The 17,128-nt window shown below is 31.3% G+C and overlaps 1 protein-coding gene across 1 annotated transcript; it reads right to left on the minus strand.

Annotated features, from left to right (window-relative positions):
* Window positions 1-3,288: 3,288 nt before the first annotated feature.
* Window positions 3,289-10,166, minus strand: LOC108325474 (putative white-brown complex homolog protein 30). Its single transcript, XM_017558554.2, has 14 exons — window positions 9,846-10,166; window positions 9,635-9,708; window positions 9,261-9,533; window positions 8,466-8,529; window positions 8,233-8,379; window positions 8,017-8,051; window positions 7,685-7,758; window positions 6,449-7,371; window positions 5,694-5,990; window positions 5,114-5,599; window positions 4,495-4,643; window positions 4,037-4,326; window positions 3,821-3,954; window positions 3,289-3,696 (listed from the first exon to the last, which is right to left on the minus strand). Exons 1-14 carry the CDS (start codon window positions 10,031-10,033, stop codon window positions 3,540-3,542), a joined length of 3,291 nt encoding a protein of 1,096 aa, XP_017414043.1. The 5' UTR covers window positions 10,034-10,166; the 3' UTR covers window positions 3,289-3,539.
* Between the last annotated feature and the right edge of the window lie 6,962 nt (window positions 10,167-17,128).

The following is a 17,128-nucleotide window of genomic DNA, read 5'->3' on the forward strand; positions in this document are numbered from 1 at the left end:
AACTCATCATATTTAAGAATGCACCAAATTTCAATATCTGGTATAGAAATTTACTAAATTTGGAAATCCGGTTAGGAAGTCCACGAATTTCAAAATTTGATTTAGGAACTCATCGAATTTCAAACTCCAGTTAAAGATACTATCAGATTTTGAAATTCAGTTAACGATACTATTGGATTCCGATTAAGTATTCTTTCAAATTTTGAAATCTAATATTGTTTGTTTTTTTTAAATTATATTGCTTGTTTTGTTTATTGTTTTTATTTTTATTTTTAAATTTATTTTGTTTGTTTTGTTTTATGAAATTGTTGATCTCTAGTTATTATTATTGAACAAGTGAGGTATTTTACGTTGATATCATGTTGTGGGTGAGTAGAGTCTTTGTATCTAAGATGGAAGATTGTCTTTTAAGTTTTACCTTTATTTTAGATTTCTTTTCTTTAATAAATGAAATGTGCCAGGGAGATTGAACAAATAACTTTATGGCTGATCAAATTTTTCTCACACTTGATGAGTTAATTAAGTGGGTTCAAGGGTTACTTTTGATCTTGGTTTTGTTGTTGTCATTATATTATCAAATAAAGCTAATGGTCAACCTAAGTGTAAGATATATGTATTGTTAGGATGAGAAAGGGGTGAAAAGTATAAGAAACACAAATATGATGTTCGACCTAGTATATCTTGCACAAAAAATGCGATTGTCCTTTTAAATTGAGATGCAATCAAATTTCTAATTAAGAGAAGCGGGTGTTGAAGGTAATGTGTGAATATCATAACCATTTGTCACATACTTTAGTTGGTCACCCTTTTTGTTTGGAGGTTAAAATCCACTTAACAGTCATTGTTTGTTTGATATGGCCAAAAGTCAAATGAAGCCTGCAAACATTCTCCTTACTCTCAAAGAAAATAATGTAAGATACACTTACAAACGATTATTATAAGGTTCAAGAACTGACTTACAATAGGTGATGATGATGTTAGAACATGATAAATACATCCACTAGAGTATATGTGTAGACAAATATATCCGATGCAGTAAAATTTTTGAATGCATTTAATATTATTTTCTTGATGGATAACATCCACAAAACTAATAAATATCGATTGTCGTTACTTGAGACAGTTGGGGTCACATCAACAAAGTTGACTTTCTTAACTGCTTTTGTATTGGAAAGACTAAGATGATTATTTATGACATCTTAGGATGGTCCACAAATCATTGTTAGCGACATAAACCTAACTTTAATGAATGTCATTGGTTCTGTATTTCCTGAACGATATCATCTCGTATGTCGTTTTGACATTTAGAAAAATGTGCAAACCAAGCACAAAATGTAAGTTAATTCGATTGAGGCATGAGATGTTATCATGGAAGTGTGGGAAAATGTAATGGATTGTGAACATGAGTAAACCTTTAGTGATTGTGTTGATCGTTTTTGTCATGTTTGTAATTCATGGCCTTTATTCTTTTAATACATCAATAACTCTTGGATCTTCCATATAAGAAATAGTTTGTAAAGGCATGGACAAACTGTGTAATGCATTTAGGAAACATAACATCAAACAAATATATTTGCATCTTATTTTATTTAGTTATTTTGGTTAGATGTTTTATAACATTGTTCATGTTATTTGTATCAGGGTTGAGTCTGCTCATTGGAACCTAAAGAAAGTATTGAGAAGCAGTAAGGGAGACCTCTACTCGAGTTGGGATGCAATTTATAATGTCATCAACCTACTACATAAAGAAATAAATGCCTCATTTGAAATAAAAAGTTCAAATCTTATGAATGACGCTTTTAAGCCAAGAAAGTATAAAAAATTGGTTGGATATGTATCAAAATATGCTTTGGAACTCATTGCTAAGGAGTTCAATCGAGTTCAACATATAGATTTGATAGTGAAAGTTGTGGTTGCATTTTGAGGTCTACCATGTGTTTATGAATCAGCTAGATATGACCCTGGGGTGATTCTTGTGTTTGAAATTTATATCATGTGGACTATATTGAGTTTTTCAAATATTTCATCAAATGAATTACATGCAGAGTTATGCATTCAAAAGGAATTTGATTTTGTACTCAATCTTTTCAAAGAATTTGACATTGCACAAAGTGATAATCAACTAAAAGTTACTTGAAATTATTTGTCTTGCTATTGTTTGTCTTGCTATGACATCAATAATACCTCCAATGCATAAAGTTAAAATAAAGGGTACAAAAAAGTGTAAAGTTCATCGATCTTAAAGGTTTACAAACTATGAACCCTTATATTTCAAGTATGATTTAGATATGAACATTTCAACAATTATATGAACATTATCTTAAGACGTTGGTATGGTGTATTAAAAAACAAAGATCACCTCAATAACAAATATATGAAGTACTAATACATCTCAATCACAAATTAATAAACACTTAACCGACTAATTAGATGATTAAGTAACTAATCATGTGTTAAGATTAATATAATACATCATTAAGATTTATATAAATAAAATTATATTAAAATAGTATATATAGCAAATGATCCTAATGTCTCATTAAGTACATGTTTGTATTCAATGACAAAATAACTAGTTATAGTTATTTTGCGCACACACACACATATATATATATATATATATATATATATATATATATATATATATATATATATATATATATATATATATATTCTATCAATATTGATTTTCCAGGATCTCAACCAAATATTAGCATAGTCGTTGCTATTGTTTAAAATTGTTTATTATATAAATTTTAATAATAAGAGAGCAATACTATAATCATTATAAAATAATTCATTAATGTCAAATATAAATATATATTTTAGAAATTTGGTTCAATACAATTGAGTTAAGAATGTAATATTATATATAAAAATATTCAGACTTAATTTTATTTCATATAAGATTACAATAAATTGTAAACATACAAAAAATAACATATATATTTCTGTGTATCATAATTAAATATTAACCCATTTTAATGTGATCAATGTTTTCCTTTTAAGAAAAACCAATTATAGTTACCAATTTAACTTAAAAATAAAAAAATTATCAATTTTGAGCTTTTAATTCTTTTATTCGTTGCTCATAATAAGCCATACACAATGCTTCTCCCAACCTCATTTTATTTATAATTACACAATTTATAAATTAATTAAATCGCTAATTGTTATTATATAGAAATTATATAAAAAACAACACGTTCATCACACTACTAATTAAACATACTAGTTACAGATAAGATTTTAACGAGCTTAAGAGAATATTTTTTGCTATTATACATTTCTGCACAAACTATTTGTCATTTACCCAAGTGAGCAAATGACTAACAGAAAACAAAAATACTTACACAAAAATAGGCATTGTTACAACATGTAACCTAAAAACATCTTACTGCTAAGTCCAAATGTTTGACTAAATCTTGCATTAAGTGTTCTCCTGAAAAATTGGAAACTATCCCTACTTGCTATAACACACTAGCAATGGCATCTTAAAAGCTTTGATTTGTACACAAGGATCACAAGCATATCCCAAATCACTTCTTCTGAGTGATCACTAAACAAAAGAAGGCCACAACTCGAGCAATTATACCATACAAAACGAGGGCAAGCATACAAATAGGCCAGTCTCCGACATTATAGCCATTATTCATTAGCGAACTACACCGAGTAATCAACCAAACTCCAGTGTACCTAAGAAAAATAAAAAACCACAAGAGTTACATGGTGAAAATAGAAGGTTGTTGAAATTAAGGAATCTTCATTAGTTAAGGAGCAAATAAGGAAAGAGAATATAAACTCACTAATTGAAACCGACCTTTCAGCATTTGCAATGATAAATGCCTCTAAAGCCCAATTTGGGTAGCACAACTTTACAAGGATCTTCATAAAGAGAGTGTCTTTCTTCTGGTTTGCAATGAGAGTCATAACAACTGGGAGAAGCACTGACCACTAAAAGTGATAAGAAAACAAAAAAGGGTCATATTACATTATATCAACAATTTGAAAATGTGTATATGTTTATGATCCGTACCAATTGTGCTGGAGCAGGCTCAAAATAAATTGCCATTATATATGCCATGCCAGTTACACAGTACACAAGGCAGAGCAAAATGACATAATTACTTGCGAAACTTGACCTTGGATTGCTAAAAAAATAGAACATGGACAGATAAACTACAGGTTTTATGACTGTATTGAAAATATCAATTGAATCTTTGGCCAAAAAATGTGCCAGATTGCTGATTCCAGATGCACTCTCCCTCCAATATTGTAATTTATCCAGAGAAAATGATCTCAGAGCTGAAATCTTGCAAAGTAAAGCTGCAAGTGTTCAAAATGAATGAGGAAAGAGACAAATCGTAAGGAGCAAGAACTAAAGTTTGATACAGCTAGAGCCATTCAAAATTTTTACAGGAATCTAAATTAGAAATTCAATTAACCAACAAAGAAAAAGTAGAATCAAATTTGGTATGGAGTTTTGAAACTTACAGACAGCAATAACGGTATAGGTATATCCGAGGGACCCAAAGGTTTCGTCATTTACTTTAGTAAGAGTTCCTAATATAGCACCAGCAACCAATAAAAGAAGATAGTCAACTGCTTGTGATTTTCCTTCTCTTAGCGTCTGCTTACAAACCCTGAACACAATGAAAATGGTTAATAATTAACTAACGTAATCCACAAAGTATATAATTCATTGTACGACAAAAATCAGAAACAACTCAATTTGTTCAAATATTCACTATGAATTTAAACTTAAGCAAACAGATTAACTAAGATTTCAAGTTTCATGCTAAAAACTCTACTTCATATCATATGTATGTTAAGATACATAGATAGTTACTAGACTCTAACTTCACTTTACTTCTTATTATTAAGTAGACTTTAAACCTAACTCAATCTTATAAAATTAACGTATAAGATGAGGTTTCCACCTACTTATATATTGTACACTCGTCTTATCTCTAGTTGATGTGAAATCTCCAACACTTACACTAGACAAAGATGACAAACTTGATTAAAAGAAGCTAGAAATCCATTCGTGTTAGTTAGTTAATTTTAAGGGCAATTGTATCTATAGTAAACCTTGAGGTTTCATAATTCATACCGTCCAAGGTAGTATCTGTATTGTCGAGCTACACCAGGAGTTCTTCGATTAGACAAGTCCTTAGTCTTTAAGAAGGTTGCTTCTATATGATCTTTTCGCATCTGAACATTACTCTTCATATCCTCCCAAAACTCTCCAGCAAAGGATTGATCATCAACTTCCTCTGGGGGCTTTGTTGGATTTGCCTCAGTGCTATTTGTTGAGGCTGCAGCAATTTCATCAGCAAAATGAAGCATATCCGGTGGTACTGGGTAACTGTTATGTAACATCCATCTGACAGGAAGCTGCTCATGAGTCACAGCTCCATTTGGTTTCACTAAACCTTCCAAAATGTCAATGAAATGGTCGGGAGGATTCACTCTATCAGGTACATTGATTCCAATGCCAGCAAAGTATTCTTCTACTTTCTTAACAGGACCATGATATGCAGTAAGACCACCTTTGGCTAGAAACACTATATCATCAAACATTCTGAACAAAGTATAGCTGTATCACAACAAAACAAGAGTCAGACGTCTACTATATATTGTAAGGTGTATGTGTACTTCATCAAAAAGAGAATAGGATAGGAAGATCTTACCTTGGTTGATGAAGTACCATGCAGATATTTACCCCTTCTAGTGCTTCACGACGAAGTGCTTTAAGCAATAAAGTGGAAGATGCACTGTCTAAACCAGTTGTAGGTTCATCTAAGATTAATAATGATGGCTCCATAACCATTTCCATCCCTACATTTACACGTTTACGTTGTCCCCCAGATATACCTCGTTTTTCTACTGTCCCAACAAGGGAATCCCTCACTGCCTGGAGTCCTAAGGACTCAATCACTCTTTCAACAATCAGAACCTTGTCTGGTTTTGGCATATCCGCGGATAGTCTTCAGTAATAAGAAACAACCATGTAAATGAAATTAACAATGAAAAGAAGGCAAAAAGATATGCAAATTCATGAGAAAGTTAATGCAATCATTTTGAATGAGACAGTTAGTGCATGTGTTCACAATAAAAACAGGAAGAGCAGGAAAAAGGGAGCACATCATATTAATAATATGTGAAGTGCTTCAATATTAATAAATTGATCACACAACAATTATTTAAAAACAACCTAAAATATTATGAAGAAAATTGTCAAAAACATGGCATACTAGTCAAAAGATTGATAAGCATGAGATTAGGAATGAATCATATATAACTGCTAAAAACATTCAAAATAAAGTGTGCTAAATTAGTTAACCTTTGAATGATGTACAGTGAATTGGAGGTAATGTAACAAAGTTAACATTTATAGCATTTATAAAAGAGCCACAAAGTAAGTTCTCCAAGGTAAATCAGAAACCTGCATCTTGCACTGAAACGAAGATTTTCTTCCACGGTCAAGTTCCCATGCACAATATCATCTTGTGGAACAAAACCAATAATTTTCCGATAACAGTGAATGGATTCGGCCTTTCCATTAATTAGAATTGATCCTGTCATAGTGCATCCTCTTGCCTTCCCTGCCAATGCAGAAAGAAATGTAGTTTTGCCAGCTCCTGAGGGACCCATCACAGCAGAAACTCTACCCGGCATGAGTTTACCATACACACATCTCAGTAGATGTTTTCTTTTACCTTTCAAAGTGAGAGTTAAGTCCTTAAAAGCTACCTCAATCACAGGCCTTGTTCGAACCTCACCTTCTGTGGCCATCGAAATAACTCCGGAGAAAGTCAAGTTCTTGTTTTTCTCTTGTTGAGCTTTCTCCTTCTCAATTTGACCATAAGCATACCTTAAAATTTGGCTTTGTGTGTGTAAATTCTTGCCCTTTGGCATCTGCTTTTTGATGTTTTTATCTCCAATTTGTAGGTTGAATCCTTCATTGCTATGTGGGTCATCCTCAAGGGAATTCAACATTTTAGTAAGGTTGGTAGGTTCCTTTTTTTGCACGTCTGAAGCTGCAGACTGTTGCTCATAGCTTGAAGAATTTTGTACCGATGGCAAAAACGTATCTCCCATACCACGTTTAGCTTGGTTACCAACCTTTACGGTATCTGATTTCGCTGATTTTTTCCGAGAAAAGGTTCGAGATAATTGCTCACCTAATCCTCCCCCTTTACCTTTCTTAGCAATATCTTTTGCTATTTTCCATCGTTCCCTAGCCTGCACAGTTTCCCTTACCTGTTTAGCAGCAGCTTCTCTAGATTTCGCCTTTCTCCTTTCTCGAGTAACTAGAACTTGATCAGAACAATTATAAATGAAGATCAGGAGAGTGCTCAATGCAACCTGCAAGGGGGAATGATATCAAATATGATAAACTGTACACAGGGAGAAGACATTCTTGAAAATATTTGACAATATCTCATGTTATTTCAGAGCATATGCAAAAGTATGAACCAAGACAACCATAAGCTCCAAGACAATACCATGTTGCATTTCTTCATTGTGCAACAAGACAACCATAAGCTCCAATAATGTGCATGTAAAATAAAACACAAATGCTATGATCTTCAAGAATAATAACTCAAAACCCAAACCATATCAAAACCCTGATAGAAGCATGACAAGAAAGTTGAATAGCATACTAAATTCTACTTACAATAAGTAAAGCGCCATAAGCATGCATATTTTGGTTTGCTGTGTTTGGATTGCAGGAACTCAAGCTGGAGCATTCTGCAGAAATGAACAATATTGACAAAGGTTTTGAATTAGTGCCCTCAAATCTCAAACATGATAGATCAAGAAAATAAGACAGTTAAATTCAATTATTGACAGATAATTTCCATGATCTAGCCCATTTATGATATCAACTTTGTTATAAGGCTTTCTATTATTACAGTCTCCTTTATGGACTCCTATTTAATGACATAGCGATGTAATAAATGGACCAAATAAACTATACTTATGATATATACAACAACAGAAACTCACTATTTTGATGAGTAGAACCCCTCCTGCAATAATATCTGAAATTAGGAAAAGATAACCAATTAGCATGAATGCTCGATAGTGAGTAGTACTAGGTTGGTTGCAATGTGCATGAAGACTAAAAGCACGTAATAATGGAGTTTTATTTAGATTGAATAACAAAAAGGGGAATTTTGATAAATTAAAATGGGCAAAATAAGGCATGGGATAAATCAATACCCACTATCACAAGAGACTTTACGTGTTGTAGTGGGGCAGTATGATCCTGGAGAACAAAAGATATCACTATTGTTCACCACGCCCGTCCATATGTCAGCACTGCCACAACTATGATTTGTTTCTCCCTGAGGTATTTGGTAACTATATCTGAAAATTCATTTTCAGTGTTGAAGTTCGAAAACATCACTTTGAGTAAAAGAAAACTTAGAAAACAATCGAGAAGTAGAACTTACGGGTCACATATTCCAGTCGCATTATTCAGTTTTGCAAGTGGACAATAAGAACCTAGTGGGCAAGCTTCATACAGAGGAAAATCAGAAAGTTAAGAAAAAAAAAAAAAACCGTGCCGACTGATTTTATTCATAAAAGATAATCCAAATTTTAAACAAACCGAAGCTGCTTTCTTCGTGATATAAAAAGTTAGCACTAACAAAATCAAACTCTAAGAAAAGAAGATAAAGGCTTATGTATGCATTATACACTACTATTTTTAGTTTAGCTAGAAAAAGAAAAACTATTTACACATTAAATCATTTAGCGGTATATTGGATGGTAAATTAATAAAGCCAGGTTTAATATTGTAATTTTGAAGAGATTCAATAGCTCTAACCTACAACAAGAAGATTTGTGATGATAAAATTTGCCATGTAGGTCATTCTAGAATGATGTTAACATTAGTATTCTTTTTAAGAAACTCTAACTTGAAGACATTGTTCCTAGTACTTTAGGAGAATTTTTCTCTTTGACTTCGGCATATTCAGAACAGGTCCTTTTCTACAAGCTTGGGTATATATACTAGTTAGATTAACCTCATTTTCAATAAATTCTTTTTGATTCTGGGTATATATTATGCACTGGAGCTGTGAAGGCCAAAATAACAAATACACAAATAATGGGGGAGATGCATATGCAGGAAAGAGTATTTGATGGATGTTTCAACAACAAAACATGTTTGTCTCAACAATTAACAGAATTTCATCCTACATTGGCAAGTAATGGTAAAAATTAAAGAGGTATGACATACTTACGTATCATGCAAGTCAATCCTTGAGGGCAGAAAAACCCCTCACAACAAGCCTGACAGTTGCTGGTTCTAAAGGGAATGTCCTTTATGTCTTTTTTGAGGTCAAAATTTTTGCCAGCACTACAACTCCATCCAGGTTCACAACCAGAAACCCACGAAGTCAAGTTGCAATTCCTGTTAGGTTTTACATAGTTGCTAGATGTTGCCCCTTGTTCCAGGAAACCATGGAAGTAATACCTTATTTCAGACACAGTACATATTCTATCTCTGAAATCCCCTGTCAATCAAACCACATTACCCACTTGCATGAAATAAATGACATGAAAACAGCAAACTAAATTTCATCATACACTACAATGCGAAAACGAAAGCTGATACCTTTTTTCTTAACACAAGAATCCACGAAATCCAACCTTCCTTTAAAATCAAATGCTTCCTCCCAATCTTTGTGCCTGAAATGCCAACAGTTCTGTCAGCAAGGAATCAGAAAAGCTTCAACGCAATGGAATGAATGCATGCGTGCATGCATGGTTGGTTAGTAGAAGGAGTATAAGAGGAAGCAATGATATATAGAAAAGGAGTGACTCACACATCCTTGACGCAGAAACCTAAACCTGCTTTGATATCCTTGTTTAAAAGAATGGCGAGGTTTTCAAGCTCCTTGTATATCTCTTCGGTGTAAAAGGATGGGGCGAAAGTGTTATCGGCGCATTGAATCGTGGGGAAGAAAGGGATGAAGAGGAAAAGGAAAGAGAGGGAAGAAGCATGGTTCCTCATTGGCGTAGTGTGGAGGAGGATGAAGGAAGCAGGAGGCTATGGAGAAAAGCATAGCATTGCATGGATGAGAGGAAGAAAGGAAAGGAGGAGTCAAAGGCTTGCTCATTGGTAATGGTTTTGCTTTGGATTCAAGAAATGGCCCGGAGAAATGGGTGGCTAGATTCAAGCATCTACATTCTTTCCATATTCTCTCTCTTTCTCTTCATCCTTTGCTTTTCGCTAAAACACTTTCCATACTCTTTCTTTATTTTTTTGACTCCATTTTAGTATTCATTTCTTCAATATTATCTTAAAATAATAGTATATTTTAGTCAAGCATTCTAGCAGTAATATAAACGTGGGTGATAAAAAGAAAAAAAGAACGTGACTCACTTCTAAATTTAGTTATTTTTTATTGAAATTTACATAATACAAAAATATAAATAATTAATTATGACTATTACTTAAGCTTATTATCTCGAAGTTAAATTTTGACTTTGAAAGAAATAGATATAATTTTTCATGGTTTATCTTATAATGTTATTGTGGAAAACAAGAAAAACTATACATTGGTGGATGATGTAATGATCATAATTATATAACGGATAAAATTAATTAAAATTGTGAAATAACTACATCATATTTTACTAAAAGAAATTGAATTATTTAATAAAAACTTAATTGAATCATTTAATAGTTTAATTTTAAAAATTTATTTTCTAAAATTACTTTAGTTAACTAATAAGTCTCTTGTTCATTACTTTCTCTCACTTCCGTCCAAACCTTGCCTTCGCATTGTCGTCGCGAGCACACTTCTAACAGCAACTACCGCCAAACCCATGTCAAATTGGGTCGGGAGTCTTCGCACGTCTTTCACCTCTACCCAGGGCCATCGTTGCCGTCTCCGGTTCGTGATCGTCGTTGGCCGTTCATCACCGCTAGTTGTTTGACTGAATTTGAATTTCATCGTCGTGCTGCGACGTTGAACCCTTGGCCACCGTGCAATTTCTGACGAGGGTTTCACTCTTCGCCTGTTAGTAATTTTAAAACCCATTTACACAGCTTTAATATTGAGGTTGAATCAATGTGATTTAATTTTATATTGTTCTCTTATATGGCTTTGAATGGGTGGGTTCTTGTTTTATTTGATTTTGAGACTGTATGTGCCTTTGTGCTTGTGATTAACGTAATGTCTTGTCTTAAAATGGAGAAGATGTCCATTGTTGTACATATGAGTTTGATTGCTGTACACATATATTAAGTTGTTTGACTCTGAAGGATGATTTAAAAGAGATTAAAATTTCATTTTAAAAGTGTTACAATGTAATTTTAGATTTGCTAGATTTAAGAGAGAGAATTTCTTATAAAGGTATTATTTGCTTCGCCTTAAAATAAGGTTAAATTTAACTTACTTAATGTTTAGAGATAAATTTAAAGTACAAAATATATTTTTGTTTGGCTTGCAAAATAAGAAATTATGTGTTGAAATGGTCAAAATAATGGTGATATGTCATTAGAATAGGATTGGATTTTGTTAAATACTTCATTGATTGTATATTTCATTGACTATATATTTGAATCTAGCATGAGTAGTAAATTGAAATCAAAATTATTATTATTTTTAAAACCACTTTATTAATAATATCAAGGTCTTGAACAATGTTCTTAAAGTATCCAACAAGAATCCCAATAAGAATCTCAACTAGATGATGAAAACAATGATTCTCATGACATGAGTTTCTACTTAAGAACCATAGGAAATAAATTTGATTATATATCAGAACTTTAAAAATATTTAAGAAAGAATTTGAATCTTATACAAAGTCAGTTGAGTTAAAGTTTTATATTGGGAGAAAGTCAATTTAATTGAATTTCTTATCCTTAGGAATATGGTTGTGAATGTGGAGTCATTCTCATATCTAAAGTATGACTAGAGTGTGCATTCAAAACAAAAGGAGGGGTAGTTAGTCTTTATCAAAGTTGCTTAATGTCTAAAATAGTGGAAGTGATTGTTTGCACACAAGATTGGTTGAAATGAACACATTTCTCTATACTTTTTTATAAAAACCCTAAAGAGCTTGATAAATTTGAGTAAGGTGAGTTTATATGAAAAAATTATATATTTTTTAGTTTATATTTTAAGTTTTCAAAAATGATGAAATATATTTTAGGTTAAACTTCTTCGGAAGTCCCTATTTATGTGGGTTTTTCCCAGTTAAATCTCATCTTATTGGTTTTGCCAATTTAGTCCTTTATAATAAAAAATTGACTCAATTGGGCCCCTGCCATTAAATTGGCTTAACGGGGTTAAGTTTTTGATGACTTGGAACGTTGACGTGGACAACTTTTTATACATGGCATAAGCAGGGTGTTCGTGGAATTTCCTAAGTTTGACGTGAAACATGTTTGATTAAAAAATTTAGAAAAAGGTCATCTTCCATTACAATGAAGCACCACTCAGAAATCTTCTTCCCTATCCATCACCCAACCCGTGAGAAGAAATCCAAAAATCAATTTCAAATTACATTTGAATCGGGTCTCACATAAACCTGCAGAGAAATCCCAAACTTCATAACCTAAAGAACCCTAGACGCGAAACCTAGACATAAGCCATACTCTGCTGCCTCTTCTTCCAATCCCATACTCTATATCTTCTTCAATACCCTAGACGAGGAGTCCCAACAACTTCCACATGCTCATAATACTCCATAGATTGCAAAAACAAAATATCGCATACCTCTGCCTAAACTTTGATTATTATTTGAAATGTTCGGAAACAAAAAACAAAATTGAAATGATAAAAGGTTATCAAGATTGATTCACCTCGGCGGGAGAAAAAAAAAACATGTTCTACTTTTTCTTAGCTTCACTCGCCAAAATGCTCAAAGGCTAAATAATTAGCATAATCTTTGGAATTATTGAATCATTCTAACATTCCACATCTGCACAACGCAAAGAAAATTTCACAAAAAACATCTAACATATCAAAATGACATCACAAAACTTGCACATAACCAAAACGACAAATCTTCGCAACGAAATCGTAGCCTTTAACGGCGGTATCATGTGCCTCCCAAGCAATGCGTCCGTCGCGAGTAGCGATTCTCGAGGCTGCGCGAGTCGAAAAAACGGTTCCAACGGTGGCTCGAAGCCGGAGGCCAGAGTAGCGCGGCAACGCAGCGGAGTCGCAACAAGTGGTGACGGGAATCAGTGGAAAGGTGAGGGAAGGGAGTGTGGAGGAGCGAGTGAGAGTTAGGGATTGGAGTTGCACGGTGGCCGTGATTGCGAGAATCGCAGGTCCAGAAGAAGAATTGTGGAATCAAAAGAGTGTTGCGTTGAACTGTCGGCACCTGCTGTTAGATTAGTAAGGTTGAAGACGATGAACCTTGGGGTTGAATTCTTAGAATTTTTTTTTAATTATATATTCCATGTATAAAGTTCTCTCCATGCCACATTTAAAAAACGGTCCACGTCAACGTTTCAGGTCATCAAAAAACTTAACTCTGTTAAACCAATTTAACTGCAAGGGCCAATTAAGTCAATTTTTCACTTTTAAGGACTAAATTGGTGAAACCGATAAGAGGGGATCTAACTAAGAAAAACCCACATAAATAGAGACTTTCAAAGAGGTTTAACCTATATTTTACTTTTTTTGTAAATATAATCTCTTCAAGTGGACTCTTCAAGTGTTATTAATTTGGATGATTGAAGATGTGTTGATAAGTTGCCTTTTAAAATGAAACTTATATTTGAATATTTATTGATTTTTATTTTATTTTGTCTATTTCTTAAGTAGACACAATTTTTTTCTATTGATGTAATTATTATTTTTTTCTTTTTTTCAAGATTTTTTAAAAACAGTTTCATTTATTAAAACAAAAAATAATTTTAAAAGGCAAACTTATTTTTTGGTTCACTATGGTTTTTAACCATTCAATTCAATTTATTGTGTCCACCTTTAATATAGGATTCCATTAATTTTGGTAGGAAGACCTACCATTATATATAAATATGTTTGATATGTTGGAAATTTCATGAACTAAGCGTATTCATCATAAAATTATGAATTATGTAATTTTTTTAAAACATTATTTTATTACTTATATATAGTTTTAATAAAATTATTCTGGATTCCATTTGAGTTTTTTTTTTTCATCCTACACATTATTGATCACAAAAATAATCCAATCCTTATGATCAACAAATTCAACTAATAATCACATTTTGTTTTTCTAACTTGAAAAACTTTCTCCATAAAGCAAGGTAGTCATATTTCACCTTTCAAAAAAACAAATTTATCACATTCATCTAAAAGCAAAGCTTTAGGATCTTTGTTTTAAATAACTCTCGTTGAAAAAAAAAGACTTTTTTAAACTAATATAGAATGGGTGGTGAATTGGTTTTAAAAAGTTTTTCTTTAAATAACACTTTTTTTAAAAAAAATTAGAAAATATTCAAATAAAAAATTAGAATGCAATTAATTGAGAAACTTATGGATACATGAATTGGAAAGCAATTCAAAGAGAAAAATAAAGAATGATGAAAATCATACAAGAATTTATATATGTTAGGATTCAACCAATTCTACATCCAAATATCAATTTTTCTTCATTAAAAAATTAGTTTCATTATCAATTAAATGTTTGTTCAGGACAGGACAATAATTTCAAACACTGAGACCAATAAGCTTAACTCATATCATAATCAAAAGGATATCAATATTTAACCAACTTTAGATGACAAAAACGATATATGCTTTATCCACTCTTGAAACACTTTAATCATAGCCTTATCCATCCTTTAACTATCCAAGATGATATATGTCTTATTAACTCTTATTGTAAACACACACAAAACAAACACATGCTTTGTTCATTTGAATGAATTTGAGGGAGAGTGATTGAGGGGATTTGAGAGGATTTGAATGTAAATTTTGTTGTTGTTTATTTGAGTTAATTTGGAGGTACATGAGAGTAGATTTGGAAGTAAATATTTTTAATTTGTCATGTCAATCAAATCCTACACTAATTCTCACAAACTTTACTTCCAAATTCACTCTCACTTACCTCTAAATCTCCTCAAATAAACAAAAAAAATTTAACTTTCAAATCCTCTCAAATCTCTTCGATCACTCTCCCCCAAATTCATTCAAGTGAACAAAGTCTAAAAACCTTTTAATAGAACAACAACCAAAAAGAAAATTGAAAACAGTCCACTAAAAACAAACTGAAAAGTGTTTACCACAACAAAAACAATTACAAGGACTTAAGAATTCAACATAACTTATATTTGAAACCTTGTAAGGACTTTTGAAAATGGATAGAGTAACTCAAAAAAAGAGTGTAAAAGTTAACTAAAAGGTTTAGAAAGAACTTTTATTTATATACTTTTCAAACACTCAAACATTTTATGATGCATTTAATTGATTAAACCAAGCTCTTAATTAATTATTCTAACAATTTTGAAAAATAGTTACAACATCTTTCTGATAAAATTTATTATTAAATAATATATCGATTAAATACATTACTCATTAATTGTTAAAAATAGGTTAATCGGTTGTTTAAAGATCTTAGAGTATTATAATTATGAGAGATTGAAAAATACTTAATGTGTTCTTTGGATTAATCTGTTATAAAACCAAATTATTGATTTTTTCCTAAACAATCTCAATAACAAATTAATCAACTAAATATAAATCTAATCATTAAAAACGTAAAACAATCTTTTAGGCTTTATTTTAACTATAAAAAAACATTTTCTTTCAAATTCTTTAAAATAGGTTGTGTTAAATTAAAAATTCCTTAGTGAATACCTTGTGTGAAGCACACAAACAAAATCAAAGAAAGCTAAACATCATCAAAACATCTTTATTTTCACTTGGACCTTTGAAACTCTTCTTTGAGATCATTATAACACAAATCTTTCTAAAATACTAGGGCTTATTGATTGCTTAAAGATTTCAAGAACGTTATCTTATCGTTGTTGTCATTAACATTTCTTCTTCAAGTGAATTTTTTATATATAAAGGTTGAGAAGAAAGATTTGTTGTGAATCCTTTATAACTATTATAAGTATTGTAGAAGTTTTTCTTCTTCTTCAATTTGCATTTGTTCATGTAAGTACATAGGAAAACATTAAATGTTCTTCAAGTAACATTAAATTCATGTCTCTTCTTCAAACAACATTCTAATACAAGGCATGCCTTATCATGCATAATTTAGATGATTTTTATCCAAACCTAAGTAAAAAGAAAAAACATATACAAAATTGATGGTCTTCGTAGAGTTGATATATACTCTTTTCAGAAATGATGCTGACATAGAACCATTTTAGCACTTCCTTCAAGAGATCTTTGATATAAAAATTCTTCACGAGATTCTATTCTAAGATGGAAGAAATGAACATTTTCTTCACACATTTATAATATTTAAGATGTACCATGAAATGTTTAGTCTATGTATCTTTATCATTTGTTCAAAAAATTAGCTTATTATATAAATATATACATGCAAGAAGTTATGTGTCTTTTGGCTAACAGACACACATGTGTCCATCATGATCTAATTATTTAATGGATAAAAAAATTATTATAGAAAAACAAAACATTATTAAAAAAAATAAAATCTCTTTGTCGAAAATAAACAATTTCTTTTTTGTCAAACTAGTATACTTCCTTTAATTTCTTTAAGATGAACTCATAGCATCTATTTAATGGAGTAAAATTCCATATACAAAAAGACTCTTTCACATTTAAATTAGTAATAATTAAAACTTAAAATAATATTTTAACAAGAAAAAAATTAACTATTTTCTTTGATAAATAATTATATTCATAATCCTTTTTAGATTAAAAAATAAAATTAAGTAACAAAATGTATTTCATTTGTTAGTTGCATTATTTCATACTATTTCACATGCTCTACTTTCCTCAAATTGTTAATTTAGTTTTTGTGTTAAAACTTGGTTCTAATATTTATAATAGTTGAAATGTATTCTATCCAAATATCTTAAAAGTAGATAGACATGATAAAAAAAATTGTAAGTACACATTAAATAAACAATTCTCTTTCAACGCAATTTAATTTCACATATCTAAAATAACATTATTAACGT

The sequence above is a fragment of the Vigna angularis genome, chromosome 3 (assembly GCF_016808095.1).
Source record: "Vigna angularis cultivar LongXiaoDou No.4 chromosome 3, ASM1680809v1, whole genome shotgun sequence".
In the NCBI taxonomy this organism is placed as follows: Eukaryota; Viridiplantae; Streptophyta; class Magnoliopsida; order Fabales; family Fabaceae; genus Vigna; species Vigna angularis.

What these genes read in the sequence shown, in the direction of transcription:
- LOC108325474 (XM_017558554.2), bottom strand. Translation starts at nt 10,033, where the DNA reads ATGAGGAACCATGCTTCTTCCCTCTCTTTCCTTTTCCTCTTCATCCCT. An exon ending in GGTTTCTGCGTCAAGGATGT is followed by an intron (nt 9,709 to 9,845) that starts GTGAGTCACTCC and finishes TTGGCATTTCAG; the next exon opens with GCACAAAGATTGGGAGGAAG. An exon ending in AAAGTCTCTTGTGATAGTGG is followed by an intron (nt 8,052 to 8,232) that starts GTATTGATTTAT and finishes TCCTAATTTCAG; the next exon opens with ATATTATTGCAGGAGGGGTT.